The sequence below is a fragment of the Triplophysa rosa genome, linkage group LG3, assembly GCF_024868665.1.
Source record: "Triplophysa rosa linkage group LG3, Trosa_1v2, whole genome shotgun sequence".
Lineage (NCBI taxonomy): Eukaryota > Metazoa > Chordata > Actinopteri > Cypriniformes > Nemacheilidae > Triplophysa > Triplophysa rosa.
This window is the reverse complement of record NC_079892.1, coordinates 8,030,527-8,047,457: the sequence shown is the minus strand read 5'-3', so window position 1 is coordinate 8,047,457 and position 16,931 is coordinate 8,030,527. Positions and strand designations below refer to the sequence as shown.

The window sequence follows — 16,931 nt, the reverse complement described above, 5'->3', positions numbered from 1 at the left end:
CAGCATATCGGCATCTGTATATCTTCATTGTAGAGGTTGTTAAATTTGAAATAACTAAAAGATTTATAAAAGAAGCCAACTTTTAGGTTAAAATGATAAAGTGATAGTCTTCACAATTTTAATGACATTTCAATGACATTAGCTTTTTTTAGTTCTAGGCCTTTTATTATAAAAGAATGAGCCAAATGACATGTGAATGTCTTGGATGTGTCATGACAACTAATTTGCATGTTTCTGTAAAGAATAAAACTAGCTGTTGGTCAAATGCATTTTTTTCATAGAGAATGATATCAGAGTCTTAAAGGAGTATCTCACATCTTTGGCGAGTCATCATTTCAAGATTGAAGTGTGAAATTCCAGCCGCATCAGAAGCAGACTGATATTTGGTTGAGAGATTCTTGCAAGCATAGACACTAAAGTTGTCATTTCCGGCCTAATTGAAACCATAAGATCTCCAAAATCAGCTTTTTTATAAAAAATCACAAGGTCTTTCCACTCATTGCCTCAGAACAAACTCACATGTATGTATTTTGTATGTATGGACATACAAAAAAATTACAAACGAGACTAACAAGGGCTAATGTATTTAAAAGCAGAAAATATTAGTAATGTTAACTGAACAACTAGACTGGTAAAATTGCATTATGGGTAAAGTTGTGATTTGAAAACCTATAGTGCCACTCAGAGGCCCTCAAAGATGCCCACTCCCTCTCTTCCTCGCTCGACCTCCAGTGTCGCTCTCTCTCTCTCACTTACTTTTCTAAACTATGTGTTCAATTTGAATAAGGTCCCTTTCTGCTCCTGACTCACACAGGGAAGGCAAGCAGTCCAAATTCACTGGAATTTTGAAATTTCCCAAATGACAAATTAAGGCACAAAACAAGGACATTGGACAAACAACTAAAACGAGCAACAAGGGATCATTCTAATTTGGTAAGTTTAAAATAGTTTAGAGTATTTACATTTGCATGCATTGTTGTATGTACATATTAGGGAAATTAGTTTGGCTAATAATAATAATGCTTAATTAATTTATTTTCTTACATTCTATTTGTTTAAAATTATTTAATATTTTGTTGATATAATTGTTTTGTTTTTTAATGCTTTTTTAATATTTATAAATATTTGCATTACAAATCTCTTCATTAATATGTGAAAACTATATCATGTTTTTTTAAAGGGCTTTATGTTATTTGGTACACTTTTATTCCAATTTGAGCTTTGCTGTTTTGTGTACTAATTAGATTATCCAAACTTCATCTTTTCCTAAAAAGGATGAGCAAGGTATGTTGTAAGTGAACAAAGTCTGCATTATAATGGAGCTAATGTCATGTCTAAACATTATGTATGAATATGACACACTTTCACCTTATTACAGTAGACCTGCTTACCTGCCACATCATGTGTGTGAATGTGGACAGTGTTCTGGTCTCTCAGGGCTTTGGCTAGTTAGGGCCTCTGCTGGAATACAGCGTAGTGTTTACATTGGCTTTAACGCAGGCCTGCGTCCATGAGCACAGACCACAGCACGAACAGAACTCCGCTTATTGGCCTGAGCATGATGGGAAGAGAACATACCGCACCGGCTGAATGGAGATACTGTGGAAGTTCTCTCTCCACCCCTGCCTGACAAGACCAGAATATAACCGTAGACATGAAGTCGCATTTTTTAAACAGCATTTGAAAGGCACGTGTGACTGGACATTTTAAAATGTGTGTGTCCAGGGCGGGACTGCGATTTGACACAGTTGGCTTTTGAGGCGAACTGGAGCTGGAAACTGGAACGATTTGTATAGACCAGTTTATAAGACTTTACTGGTGATTTTAAATCGTTTTTGAAATGTAAAGGTCGCAGTCCACTTTTATTGTAATTGGATCAAAAAGAGTGACCTTTTGTGTTCCATGAGAGAAAGAAAGTCAAATGGGTTTGAAATAGTACTGTTGTGAGTAATGACATCATTTTCATTATTTAGTAAACTGTTCCTTTAAGGCACACTAAATAAAGTCTTTTAATCGCCCTCACGTTATTGCAAATCTGTATGACGTTCTGTCTTCATCAGAGCACAAAAGAAGATATTTTGAAGAATGTTGGTAACCGAACAACATAGGACCCCATTGACTTCCATTGAATTGACACAAAACCACTGAGACATTTCTCAAAATATCTTATTTTGTGTTCCACTGAAGAAAGAAAGTCATACAGGTTATGAACGGCACAGGGGTAAATAAATGATGACAGAATTTTTTAGTGAACTGTCCATTTATACCGGCTCTAAGCTTTAATTGTGAGTATAAAATATATTAGTGCAACACTCAATAATAAGTAATACTACAAACCCATAACACATTCTTAATTTTAAAGGTGTTGCATGGTGTTTCTTCTTATATTTTTTTTCTAAAGTACAATTTAATCCAATTTTCACTTGGTTCCTCCATTACTCATCTCAGACATTTGAGTTGACATTTCTGTCTTTCAAGCAGATGTTGAATGTGGCGCTTCTCACCTCAACACATATTTGCCTACGTGTTAGCAACAACGCACTCTGTATGTGCAGGGTATATAAAAAATATAATGTAAATAGCATAAATTGAATATAAACTAAAGCAGAGTATATACGTTTGCATTACAGAACAAAAACATGAGTTTTTGTAGTAGGCTACCGAAGTGTTGTCTTTGTTAGTTCTGATTCTTCTTGTATAACCCAGTAAAGCAGAAGTAATAGTCTCCTTGTGACATAAGGGATGTAAGATAAAAAGCTACTCCGGTGCCGTGCCAGCACGAAGGTTCCCTACAATCACTGCATTTAAAACAGTTTGATTCAGAAAACTTGAGTAACAGCCAACGAGGAAAATGTGGGAAAGGAGGGAAAGATACAATGAGCTCATTATCATATGGAACTACATTATTTTTTAAATAAAAGAACATGTTGTTTTTTCCTTTTATAACTTTTTTTAAGATTTCAGAGTAAAAATAAAAATTCAACGTACCAAGCCCAAAACACTTCCTGCAGCACAGTGAACTATTCTTCTTAAGAGTGACACAGGAGGAAAAAGAGTGTACGTGTGAATGTCTCAATGGGAAAGTGAATTGATGACGCAGTGTTTCCACTGGATGCCAAATTTCCACCCCAAATACAGCTCAGTCAGGCCATGTAAAAACCCTGGAAACAGAGAGAAGTTACCTTGAAATAATAGCTCTGTTTACTGTGTCACTATGGGTTCAATGCATCACTGTTGAATATTAGTCAAATGCGGTCCAGTCCATGACGAAAAACGAAAATTCTTTCATTATTTACTCACCCTCATGTCATTCCAAGCCTGTATTTTCTTCCTTTCTTCTGCAGAACACAAAGGCAGATATTTTGAAAAATGTTCAACATTGGCCCCCATTGACTTTTATTGTATGGACACAAAACCTATTGTATGGACATTTGGACATCTTCTTTTGTGTTTTGAACGACATAAGGGTGAATAAATTATGAAAAAAAAAATTGGGGGTGAGCTATACCTTTAAGTTTTGTATCTTACATACATGCCAACTCAAGTCATGGCATGCGGTCATCATTAAAGCAAATGAGGAAAGAATCTATTTCTAGAAAATTATCAAATTCAAGGATATTTTTAATTCTATGTTTTTACCTAAAGGGGAATTGGCAGATTGCGTTATTTTTGGATACAATAAAAATATTTCTGTATTTGTTTCTACATTTCTTTAGGTGAAACATGTCTTTGACTTTGCTTCTGCTGTGCTCATGCCTCAGTGTCATTTCCAGCACACCTGTGTTTTTTGGAGACATGGCTGGTATGTTAAACTTCTATATGTATATAGGTGTTTGTTGGTATAGAGATTGTAATAATAAGCTCTGTTTGACAGATCAGGACAGCACCATCAGTGTAAGCATCCCTTTAGAACAGCCACTGCGCCCCCTGCTGGGTGGAAGTATGGTTATCCCCTGCTACTTTCAAGACAACGTTGTCCGTGATCCTGGTGCTACAACCATCTCCCCGCTCTCCCACCGTATCAAGTGGAGCTACATCTACAAGGGCACAATAAGCCTTATTCTGGTCGCCACCGGAGGACTGGTGAAAGTTGAAACGGACTACTTGGACCGGGTTCATATGGTGAATTACCCCATGGTGCCAAGTGACGCCACCATTGAGATCTCAGAACTTCGTTCCAAGGACTCTGGCACCTACAGGTGTGAGATCATGCAAGGCATTGAAGATAACTATGATTCTGTGGAAATGCAAGTTCAAGGTAATACGGTAGTTCCTCTGGTAGTTATTGGTTATTGTTATTATTAAGATATTGTAGTAGTTCAATGAATTGATATAATCTGTACAGGTATTTTGTTCCACTACCGAGCGATTTCCACCCGATACACCTTGACATTTGAGACAGCAAAGGCCGCCTGCATTCAAAACAGTGCTGTTATCGCAACTCCTGCTCAGCTGCAAGCGGCCTTTGATGATGGATTCCATCAATGTGATGCTGGCTGGCTCTCGGATCAAACTGTGAGGTGATGTTAAAATGCTTATATTCTAGAAAAGAACTGAATTTAACATGTTGGGTTTTGTGATGTAGTGTAAGTTTTTGTCATGTGAAAAATATTGTTTGTTCCTTTAGCCAATAAAACTTGACTGTTAAAATAAATAAGTCTGGTTGTCTAAAAATCCCATGACATCATCTGACAAGCACAGTTTTCTGTCCTATGTTTTGTTAATGTATTTAATCTATAAACAGGAAGTGTGGGTGGGGCTTATTAAAGGAACAGTTACCCCAAATCTGAAAATGGAATTATCATGTACTCTCCAGTTGTTCCAAACCTGTATAAACTTATTTGATCTGCTGAACACAAAGGAAGATATTTGGAAGAATGTCAGTAACCAAACAGATCTTATCCCTCCTTTACAGCCATAGTAGGAAAAAAATAATATGGGAGTCAATAGGGGATGAGATCTGTTTGGTTACTGACATTCTTCCTAATATCTTTGTGTTCAGCAGAACAAAGAAATTTATACAGGTTTGGAACAACTATGTAAATGATGACAGAAATTTCACTTTTGGGTGAACTATATCTTTGAAGAAATTCTTTTTTTAAATAGCCAATAGGTTTGCTGTAAAAAAAATCATTCCTTTCCAACTTTTTATAGACAAATTGCATCTAAATTTGTCGCTTGTCTCCATTAAAATTTCATAAATGCCAGTTAAAAATACTGTTGCCACAAATAAAAGAATTACGAAACCTCAAGAAAATTTTAAGTTGGGCTCAGGTTTTTATTTAATGTTGTTTAACTAACTTTTACTATGTGTCTCATCCTGTGTAGTGCAGGATGAGTCATCAATTCTTTTGATCCATTTTCCTGGAACAAAAAGCCAGTAAATTTTAAATGTGTATATCTTTTTGAGTTCAAATTGTCAGTAGTAAACATGTACTGAAAGCCACAGATAAAAAAAAATCAAAGCAAAAAATATTTTTTCTTTAAAATAAATAAATGTGAATTTATCAGTAAATAACTATGATTACACTTCTCGCAATTCTCCAAAGGTATCCCATTCATGAGCCAAGAGAGCCTTGCTATGGAGACAAAGAAAACTTTCCAGGTGTAAGAACATATGGAGTCCGAGATGTCAATGAGACCTATGATGTCTACTGCTTTGCAGACAAAATGATAGGTACCACAATCACCGTTCCAAACCACATTGCCAGAGTTTGTTTGTTTGTGTTTCTATTTGTTTTTAATGAATGGATTCCCTTTGCCACTCAGGCAAAGTGTTTTACTCCTTCTCTGCGGAGAAGTTCACGTTTTCTGAAGCTGAAGAGCAATGTGCAAAGCTTGGAGCCCAGCTGGCCACCACAGGACAACTGTACCTGGCATGGATGACTGGTATGGATGTGTGTAATGCTGGCTGGCTAGCAGACAGGAGCGTGCGGTACCCCATTAACACACGCCGACCCCAGTGCGGCGGAGGGCTTCTGGGAGTGCGAACTGTTTACCTGTTTCCAAATCAGACTGGCTACCCCCATCCAGACTCCCGCTATGATGCAATCTGTTACAGAGGTAAGTATAGAGAATAAATACATTTACATTTTCGTTTTGTTTTTCCAAAAGTTTCTCTATGGCTTTAAGAATTTTTTTTATGATTCTGCAGAACAAGAAGTCAAGGTTTCAAAGACCTCACCATTCCCTGAAATATACACTATTACAGATTCTGGGTTCAGTGTGGCTACAGTGACTTTAAGTCCTTTAGACTACACACAACAGGTGACCACAAATGAGGAGGCCCGTGGGGAGACTGAAGAAACTCTTAACATTACCAGTACAGAAGACCCCCTATCCATTTCTCCCAACACAACTGAGACAAGCTCACTGGTAGAAGAAGAAGTGATCGAAGTGGCCACGGCTCAGCCTGACCTGGGATATGATATTACCAAAGACAATGTGACCACTGGTAAGTTGGTGCATTTGATCCATGTTTGTCCTTTATGATGATGATTATATTTAATTTTCAAATTAACTTGTTAACTTTAAAATGAAAAGTCACTGTTTTAGGATTGGCAAATAGTAAAATATAAAAAATGCACTGTATAAAGTGTAAAAGTAGCCTTTAAAGCAAGACTGACTTAAGATTTTTAAAATGTCTTCTTCAGGAAATTGGTCTGTGTGATTGTCATATTGAGTGGTGGTAATTTTCAGGTCTATGTTACAGTTCATCCAATCGTCCCTCCATTCTCTGTGGACATGACTGGATCGGGCTCCGCATCAGGTCATCCAGATCACAGTTCTGGGGATGTATCTGGATCGGGGTCTGCATCGGGTCATCCACATCACAGTTCTGGGGATGCCTCTGGATCGGGGTCTGCATCGGGTCATCCTGGTTTCAGTTCTGGGGATGCATCTGGATCGGGGTCTGCATCGGGTCATCCTGGTTTCAGTTCTGGGGATGCATCTGGATCGGGGTCTGCATCGGGTCATCATGGTTTCAGTTCTGGGGATGCATCTGGATCGGGGTCTGCATAGGGTCATCCAGATCACAGTTCTGGGGATGTATCTGGATCGGGGTCTGCATCGGGTCATCCAGATCAAAGTTCTGATGATGTATCTGGACAAGGCTCTGCATCAGGTCATCCTGATTTCAGTTCTGGGGATATTTCTGGATCAGGCTCAACATCAGGCCATCTTGATCTGAGTTCTGGGGACGTATCTGGATCGAGCTTAACATCAGGTCTACCTGATCTCAGTTCTGGGTATGTCTCTGGCTTTGGGTCAGCATCAGGTCTCAGTTCTGGGTACATATCTGGATTGGGGTCAGCATCTGGTTATCTTGATCTGACTTCTGGAGACATATCTGGATCAAGCTCAGGATCAGGCTTTCATGCTTTCAGTTCCGGGGACATATCAGGATCAGGCTTTCCTCAATTCAGTTCTGGAGACATGTCTGGCAGTGGCACGCCCAGTGGGGACATATCTGGTTCTGGCCAAAGTGGTGATGAATCAGGTTTTTTTGTGCAGTTCGGAGAAAGTGCAGACACACTTATTTTGGGGACTTCTGCTTCAGGTAGTGCTCAGGAGGCAAAAGAAGGTAGTAGTGTTTTCATTACTTTAGGAGTAGAATCAGGGGATTGGGAATCTGGTGAAGTATCTGGACTCTATCATGAAGGAAGTTGGGCTAGTGGCCTTCCATCGGGACTTGGTAGTGGAATTAGCGGTTCAGGAGTTAGTGGTCTTTCATCTGGACTCTGGAGTGAAGTTAGTGGTTCAGGAGCTATTGGCCTTCCATCAGGACTTGACAGTGAAGTTAGTGGTGCAGGAGCTATTGGCCTTCCATCAGGACTTGACAGTGAAGTTAGTGGTGCAGGAGCTATTGGCCTTCCATCTGGACTCTGGAGTGAAGTTAGTGGTTCAGGAGCTAGTGGCCTTCCATCAGGACTTGACAGTGAAGTTAGTGGTGCAGGAGCTATTGGCCTTCCATCAGGACTTGACAGTGAAGTTAGTGGTGCAGGAGCTATTGGCCTTCCATCTGGACTCTGGAGTGAAGTTAGTGGTTCAGGAGCTAGTGGCCTTCCATCTGGACTCTGGAGTGAAGTTAGTGGTTCAGGAGCTAGTGGCCTTCCGTCAGGACTCAACAGTGAAATTAGTGGTTTAGGAACTAGTGGCCTTCCTTTGGGATTCGGAAGTGGAATTATTGGTTCAGGATCAAGCGAAATATACAGTGGTGCTGAACTGAGTGGGTCAGGCTTCTTTGGTGTGTCATTCTTAGACACAGAAATTATTGATCTAACCGCAAGGCCATCTGGAGAACAGGAATTGTCTGGAGTTTCACCATTTGGCTTGAATTATGTTAGTGGTTCTGGCTCTCACTCTTCATCTTCTGGTTCAGGTGACAAATCTGACCACTTTGAAAGACTAAATGATAAGATTATTATTCTAACAGATGATGAGATCATTGAGTTTGTCTCTGGGCCTACAACTAGAACAGAACAAGGCCGTGGATCTGTGGAGGTCAGTGGGGAGGGCAGTGGTCAAGAACATTCAGCTGATGGCATCTCAGGCTCCCCTAACAGAAATTCATATGAACATCACTTGATTTCCAGTGGAACGGATGATCTCCTAGCAGAAGAAATTGGGCAACTTAGTAGCACCACAGAGGCGTTTGATGCCACTGATCTGTCCCCAGTGGAAACCACAGTATCCACCATCTCAGATTTCATCACTTCTCCTTCAGTTTCACTACAAACACCAGAATCTATAGAGGAGCCCACAGTTACTGATGGTAAACACTGAAAAAAAAAAATTATCTACTGTTGAACTACCTACATATTAACCCGTGGGAATAAATGTCAATATGTATATCTTTGACAGCTTTTGCTAACCCCTGTGAACCAAACCCCTGTGGCGATGGCTCCTGCTCCATACAACATGGCATTGTTGTATGTCAGTGCCCACCAGGATTCAGCAGGGAGAATTGCTCAATATGTAAGAGAAAAGTCATGGTACTCACATTCTGTTGTGTTTAGGATGGGGCTGTCAAATCGATTAATAGCAATTAATCGATTACAAAATAAATGGAATTAACATGTAACAAATATATATTCATTTATATTTAAGTATAATTTATATTATGTAAAAATATAAATTAACACATATTCTTAAATATATGCATGTATGTTTGCTTATTTAAATATAAATTTAAATATACATGCCACACACACATTATATAAATGCAAAAAATTTTAATCGATTTAAATCACTGGAAACTAGAAAGACATAAAATGTCCAATTCTTTCATTAAGCACATGAACAAAACACACAAATAATCAGATTAATCAGAATCAGAATAATTTTCAAGCTGTTTTTCACTGGTTATTGCTGGTACTCTTCTATCAGCGATACGGGGATGTGCTGAGGGGTGGATGGAGTTCATGGGCAGCTGTTACATCCACTATGATGAGCGTGAGACCTGGGCCGGTGCTGACCAGCGCTGTCAAGAGCTAAACTCTCACTTGGTTAGCATAACCTCTCAGCAAGAACAAGACTTTGTCAGAAGTGAGTAAAACCTGATCTCTAATGAGGATGTGTACCTACTTGCTGACCTAAATGTAAATGCATATATATTTCTGAATCACCTAGCTCAGGCTTATAACTACCAGTGGATCGGACTCAGCGACAAAGAAGCGGAAAATGAGTTTAACTGGACCGATGGAAGCATTTTGGTGAGATTGGTTTCCACAAATCTACATTCCTGCAGCTCGAACAGTAGAGCAAGGGTGTACTTCAAGGCAAATACATAAAATTGAAAGAAAACATGCAATATTTCATAAGTACATTGTTACATTCTATGCAGAAATATAAAAACTGGAGACCAAACCAGCCAGATAATTACTTCAGCACAGGTGAAGACTGTGTTGTAATGATATGGCATGAAGATGGCCAGTGGAATGATGTGCCCTGCAACTACCATCTACCCTTTACTTGCAAAACTGGACCTGGTAAGAAGAGGTGATAGACAATAACTTTAGCATAGCATCGGTTACCGTTAATTTTTTGTCATATACTACTGTTTTTGACATTAAAGTCATTACAAAAATTTATTGCAAATATTTAATCATTTTTGTTTGTTTTTGTTATTGTAGTCACATGTTCATCACCTCCTGAGGTGAGGAATGCAAGGGTGGTAGGCAGCCGCAAAGAACGCTACACTGTTAATTCGATCATTCGGTACAAGTGTGACAGTGGATTCACACAGCGCCACCTTTCTGTGGTGCGGTGTATGGCAGAAGGCCAGTGGGAGCAGCCTCATGTTGAATGTATAGAAGGTAAGTATATCCCCACAGAAGAGAAAATACTACATTAGGATTGCATTCAAAGTTAGTGCCAATGCTACTACCTCCCCTCAACAGGTAAAACAATCAACAGACTTCGGAAGAGATCCCTCAAGACACGTCCCAAAGCAGTCAAAAGTCGGACATGGAGAAAAATCCTCTAAACAAGAGAAAGGTCAAATACTTTTAAATATCCAGAGGACTGTATCATCTGTACACAAGCCTTTTTACTGTAAGGAAGGGACCAACCTTACGTAATGTCAAACATTTCTGTAGTCCACCTCGCTTATTTCCAAGTGCTACTCAGAGCTTTTGCTTAGAGTAAAGGATTTGTTTATTTAAAAGATTTTATTCTGCCCTATTTTTATTCCTTAATTGCGGGATCATAAAAACCTATCAGGAAGATACAGACTGAACTTGTGTGTTTCAGTCTGAGTACACAGCAAAATCGCCAGTGTTAAAAAATGTAAAATTAACTCTCACAGTATATAATCCACACTATGGGAGTGTGGATTATATATACACTGTGGGATTATATATACACTGTGAGTGTTAATTTGACCTTTTTTAACACTGGCGATTTTGCTGTGTACACAATTACTACAAGCACCATTTTGTCCCCAAAATAAAAGCAAATTGAGGGCATTAACTGTACTATTAGTCCAAGTGTTTGTGAAATTTCCTTTCAGGTCACATGGTGGAACTATTGCGGATTTATGTAAACTTGTAACGTTTTTACATCCTAGTTGCACAATACTTCACTGTGATCATTTTTAGATTGGATAAAATCACATACTCGCATTATATTTGTAATATTTCCTGATTTGGGGATTCAGCTATTCTAATGTTGCATGCTATCCCATAAAGAATGGGTAGATGGTGAAACAGGATACAACCCAAGACATCTGATCACAATGCTAAACATAATACTATAGGAATATAATAGATGAAAAGGGATTGTCCTGGGTCATAGAGTGTTTTTAAACGTAATAACAAGACAAAAGGCTTTAATGTCTACAGCTGGATGCATTTTAAGCACATTAGTATTTCAAATTCTTTGATTATGACGTGTCTTTTCCTTTGTTTTTGTTGTTTGTTGTAGTTTAAATGTCTAGTTTGACCACAGAGAGCAAGTTATCGCTGTGAAACTGTGAAAGATAAAATGTCCCCTCGTCTCAGCTTGCATAATAGACAAATGTTTACTCGAACTAGAAAGTTATGTCTACGGTAGCTGTAATGACACAATTCTATCCGTCAAAGGAAAAGAATGAATGATTATCATGATTCAGTGCTTATATCTTGTGCAATGCATTTGCTTTTTCATAATTTATTGAGTCACAGGTTCACAAGTTCATATGAACATTCAACTTGACTTGGGTCTTAGACTACTTAATATGAGTTAGTAAGTAAACAATAGCAATAGTAGAAATAATGAGAGTTGGGGAAATAATAGAGTTGGGGTGGTGGTAAGGTGCTGGAGAAACTGTGGCTACTACAGCTCCTCCTGAACGTTTCCATTTTGACATTAGAGGACATTTTGTTTACATTTGAACTGTATGTCTAGAAACACAATATTGATACGCATCCATATTCCAATGAGCACCAAAATAACAACAGAGTTTTGCAGTTGTGCTCGACTTCAACTTTTGAGTTAAAAGATCTGTCCTGCTGCTCCTGAATCCCTGAAATAAACAGACTAAATGTGTGTCAATAAAGGTGAATTCCTTTTAATAAAAATGTGTGCCACAAAGAGACTTAAGACAAAAAATATGCTGTATTCGGTTCCTGTTAACACCTGACCTGATCTATTTTTAGACAATATATAAACAATTAAACCAATATACTGTATATATTATAACAATTGTTACACATAGTACCTACTATATGATATTTTCTCAAGGGGAAACACCTAAACACTGATTCACACACATGACTTACTTAACACTGCGTATCTTTATGTGCAGCCCAATGAAAAAGTCAGGCCGAAGAACACTGATGGCTTTCATGAGCTACTCTTCCCCAGCCTTCCAAGTTTGGGAAGCAGCGTAAACACAGCACAGGACCGTAAACACAGCACATCTTTGACGCCCAAGGAATCATAACATTACAAGTAGTGCTGTTTGCTCAGTAGTAGCACAAGTACACCCCTCACATATGTGTTTTGATGCTAAACAGAAACTCAATGGCACCATTATCGTGTGTGAAGTTTTACCTTTCTAACCCTGGATCTTTCTCCCAAATAATGCTGGAAGACATATAAAACTACCTGCATGTCGTGGAGCTCATGATGGTTAGATGTAGAAAACAACCACGCGATTATAAAATTGCTAAAGAAAATGCATACAGAATAGTTATTAAAATACAATTTATTAATGGGATCGATCCTTTTTTAGATGATGACTCAAGCAAAATATAAAGCAGACATGCATATGCTGTAAATTTGGTACTAGAAGATGAAATGATTTGCTAACTATGTATTATGGTGCTATAAAATCAAAGCATTTTAGTATAGAAGAAAATATTACTAAAATGCTTGAAGAATGTCCCAACACCCAATTCAAGCTTAACTGCTTTGTTCTATATACCGTTGATACAAAATACTGCAGAACCATACATGTTGTATAAAATGTAATGACCACAAAAATACTACTTGGCCAATCCATCTTTAGTATAAATCTTAACCTAAATGTTTTGTTTTGAAGTGTAAATGTCCAATTGAGCACAGCTGTCATGTTTTTGGGATACAGTAGAGCATTTCAGAAAAAGTCCAGCACTTACAAAAATTGTGAGTATCAGTAGTGTATTTTGTTTTAAATGAAAGTGTCCGTTGTATTTTTCACAGAATGGAAGTGCTTACACATTTAAGATTAACTATATATTTCACCAGCGGACTTTGTAACAATACACGCCATTTTTTAAATGCTTTGGAGGGAAACCAAAGCTGCGCACTCCTGGTTCTGACAGACCGCAGTTTATTCTAGGAGTAACGATCGGGTAACGTACGCTCCCGTCAGCTAACCAGCCGGCATCACACTGGTCAAATCCCACAAACCTCCAGGCGGCATATAACTGGCCAACTTTAGCAATACGTCCCCCGTCGTTCTGACAGGCCTCTCCTGCCTCTGTGAAGTTCAGCTTGCTGTGATGCTGCAGAAAGTAGACCTCACCTGAGGTTGAACAAACACAAATTGTGCAAATTGTCACATAATCAGTGTTTTTTATCTATCTGAAAAATATGAACTCATTTCATAACGATGACAATATTATAGCTAAGAAAGACACAAAACAAAGCTGACATATAAAGGCTTACAGCTTTAAAACAAATGTATGGCTGAAAGCCTGATTAAATCGAAAAAGATGAGTCTTTGATCCTTGTTGGCAAGTTTACTCCACTTGTCACCCTCAACATATAGTTCCAACAGTAAATATGGAGAAAAGGACACTTTCCACATCGGACAATTGCAGCCACATGTAGTATTCTCAACAGGAACGTTAATTAATATTTGTATGCTTCAGAAATGTAAAACACCTGCAGGGCGCATGCTTGGGAAATGATTTAAAATTATTCACCACTAAAAATGGTGTGATGTTAACCCGCTACTTGCTGGTTATTTCTCCGTTAAATAAAAACTTCATGGATCGCATACATGCATGATATAAACAATCAAAATCATTCATCACGTGGTTTACCTCTTATGGACGAAGTGAAGCAAAACGCATCAAACCGGTCCAGATCTTTGTCTCGAGGGCCGTAGCTCCGCACGCCGGGAGCCAGATCGGTACCGCCGCAGGCCTCTCGTGGCACTGAAACGGGGTATTGTGCTGTCCCGTCAGCGAGCCACCCAGCGTTACACCAATCCAGCCCTTCCTCCCAAGCAGCGAAGAGCTGCTCAAATGTGGTCAGGTGCGCATCCTGCTGTTCACACGCTTCCTTGGCTTCGTGGAAGTTCATTAGATAGCGCCCCCTATGGGAGTAATATGGAAACACCACACCTGTGGGTAAGAACAGCACACTGCATTATAAGCCAACTATAAATAGACATTAAAGGGATAGTTCCCCCCAAAATGAAAACTCTTTCATGATTTACTCACTGATTGGTTACAAATCTGTCTACATTTCTTTGTTTGGTTGAACACAGAGAAAGATATTTGGAAGAATGCTTATAATCAAACAGTTATTGGACCCCATTGACTACCATAGTAGGAAAAATGACAATGGTAGTCAAATGTGCCCCAGAACTGTTTGCTGTCCTACATTCTTCAAAATATCTTTTTATTTGTTCAACAGAACAAAAAAATATAAAGTATTGTTTTCTTACTATGGTAGTCAATGGGGTCCAAAAACTGTTTGGTTATAAGCATTCCTCCAAATATATTTCACTGTGTTCATCAGAACAAAGAAATTTAGACAGATTTAGAACAACTCGAAGGTGAGTAAATGATGACAGAAGTTTCACTTTTGGGTGAACTATCCCTTTAACATTATATTTACCAACGCACACATTATAGACGGTTTCATCGGACGCACGCGCCTGGCCTGAAGTTAACTTCCGGTCTGTGTTTGGTTATAATATAACAATTAATTTTGTGTCTATATTATTATATATTATTATAATTATAATTGTATTAAAAGAAATTAGAACTACTCAACAGTTATTGTTTTTTCGGAGGTGTACCGGAAATTAAATCTGGGCCACATAACGTTAATTAAATGTTTTTGCCGCTGACACCGTCTATGAGTCTTTATAGTTGTTTTGACAAATACACTTCCACAGAATTAACATATGAACCACCTCGAAACTTAAGATGCACCGTAATGCTTTCGTCCTCCAGCCCGTCAATAATTTCACAGCGGTAGCGACCGGTGTCATCAGATTGCAGCGGATTAATGACGAGGGACGCGTCGCCAGGTGCGCTTCGACGGAGCCGCACGCGCCCTTTGAAGTCGCCGTAACTCCGATGACGTGTACCGATGGCCACCATAACGTCACGTTCCTGTAATCCACCGTGCACGGGCTCGGGCTGCCAGAACCACTTGACCCGCGTCCTGCGGGGCGAGCTGAGCTCGGGCTCGTAGCGGTAATGACAGGGCAGCGTGACATTACTCCCCTGAACAGCAGACACCAGAGGTTGGGATGATTCAACGAGAAGACGGATTCTGTGGAAGTACACTACAAAAACAGGAAAACACCAAGTGCAAAAATCCGTCAGATTTTTTGTAAAAAAATATATATTTTCAACAGGGATATGAAAGCTGATCCTGTCATTTTTATTCTACAAATAAATCAACATACTTCCCCCATTTCCATTCACTATGTCCTGATAATAATAGCCGTTGGAGAATCGTTCTGCAAAGGTCCCGAGGGAAAGGTGCATAAGAAATACCAGCAGGTGGCGTATACTCCGCATATTCACGATCTTGCTCTGTGTCGCACAGCTTTCCAGCACGGTCCCTGAAGTACAAGACATAAAGTTGCAAACATTGTCTGATGAAGCAGATAAACTATTTTATGCATTTCGATTATTTCTTTATTCAGAAATAAACGCTCTGTTTCACTTAATGGCAATTTATATTGTCATCGCAGGCGAACAAAGTTTCTTTATAAACTTGAGACAGGCACACGAAACGAAAGCCAAGTCAGAACAAAGAAGCCTATGGTGTGAATGTGACATACGTTAAATGACACAAGTAATGTTTACAACGACAGTGGTTGGCTATTTCATAAGCACCATGCATTTTTAGAAATTTAAATTAAACACTAAAGCATAGTGTTGTATTTTTTATTGTAATTCTAGGAATACACATCTTGAAGTTAAAGTTTAGGAAAGAAAACAATATTTTTTTTACTTACCAACGCGAAATACTTTCCTCAGGCGCCTTTTGCTATAACTACACTGTTCATCGTCCGAGGCGATGTATAATCTCTCTCTCTCTCTCTCTCTCTCTCTCTCTCTCTCTCTCTCTCTCTCTCTCTCTCGCTCTGTAATAATATTGTGGAACTCTGAGGTGACGTCATCTAGACATTTCTTTTGAAGCTCTCCGGCTCGAGAACAATAATAATTGTGGGGTCTACAAAGCAGGCGAAGGCTCCCGTCCATCATCACAGTATAATTAAACAACATAAAGGTGTGTTGATAATTTCCCTAAACTGAAACTGGAGCTGTTCAGGGTGCCAGCAAGAGTATTCTACCCACAGTCTCTTGTTACGGTTTTTTTTTTCGTCGCAAAACAACAATTCTTTATGGGGTTTTTTCATGGCATAATAACACAGTTGGTAATAACAGATTGTCACATAACTGTTTGTTGTAAACTCCTAAATGCACAGAGCTTTAGAAGGCGTCCTTTCATTGAAAAATAATCCTAAAATCTGTTCAAATCAAACTACTTTATAAATAGTACACGTTTATATTGCATTGTTATTCTTCTGTCATTATGCCTCACAGGACATTATTTCTTACAGCAAAACAGAAAAAAATGCCAATGAAGTTGCACACCAGAAAAATATGCCAGTCGACCTCTATCTCAAAAAAGATCACCAGTCATGGGAAAGTCAGTGATTGAAATTCCCCTTCTCCTCAGCGAAGCCCCTAAAGTGTGCTAATTTT

At 38.8% G+C, this 16,931-nt stretch overlaps 2 protein-coding genes across 2 annotated transcripts; one reads left to right on the top strand and one right to left on the bottom strand.

Annotated features, from left to right (window-relative positions):
• Window positions 1-806: 806 nt before the first annotated feature.
• On the top strand, window positions 807-12,582 carry acanb (aggrecan b). The gene is given in 14 exon segments (XM_057329998.1): window positions 807-933; window positions 3,717-3,802; window positions 3,875-4,258; window positions 4,346-4,520; window positions 5,550-5,677; window positions 5,770-6,063; window positions 6,155-6,454; window positions 6,713-8,776; window positions 8,866-8,979; window positions 9,391-9,549; window positions 9,634-9,716; window positions 9,848-9,992; window positions 10,137-10,319; window positions 10,404-12,582. Coding segments are annotated over 13 exon segments (4,194 nt in total). The 5' UTR covers window positions 807-933; window positions 3,717-3,723; the 3' UTR covers window positions 10,490-12,582.
• A 91-nt stretch (window positions 12,583-12,673) lies between these two features.
• Window positions 12,674-16,312, bottom strand: hapln3 (hyaluronan and proteoglycan link protein 3). Its single transcript, XM_057329997.1, has 5 exons — window positions 16,178-16,312; window positions 15,620-15,778; window positions 15,119-15,496; window positions 14,016-14,318; window positions 12,674-13,492 (listed from the first exon to the last, which is right to left on the bottom strand). The coding sequence occupies exons 2-5, from the start codon at window positions 15,732-15,734 to the stop codon at window positions 13,206-13,208; spliced, it is 1,083 nt and encodes a 360-aa protein (XP_057185980.1). The 5' UTR covers window positions 15,735-15,778; window positions 16,178-16,312; the 3' UTR covers window positions 12,674-13,205.
• Between the last annotated feature and the right edge of the window lie 619 nt (window positions 16,313-16,931).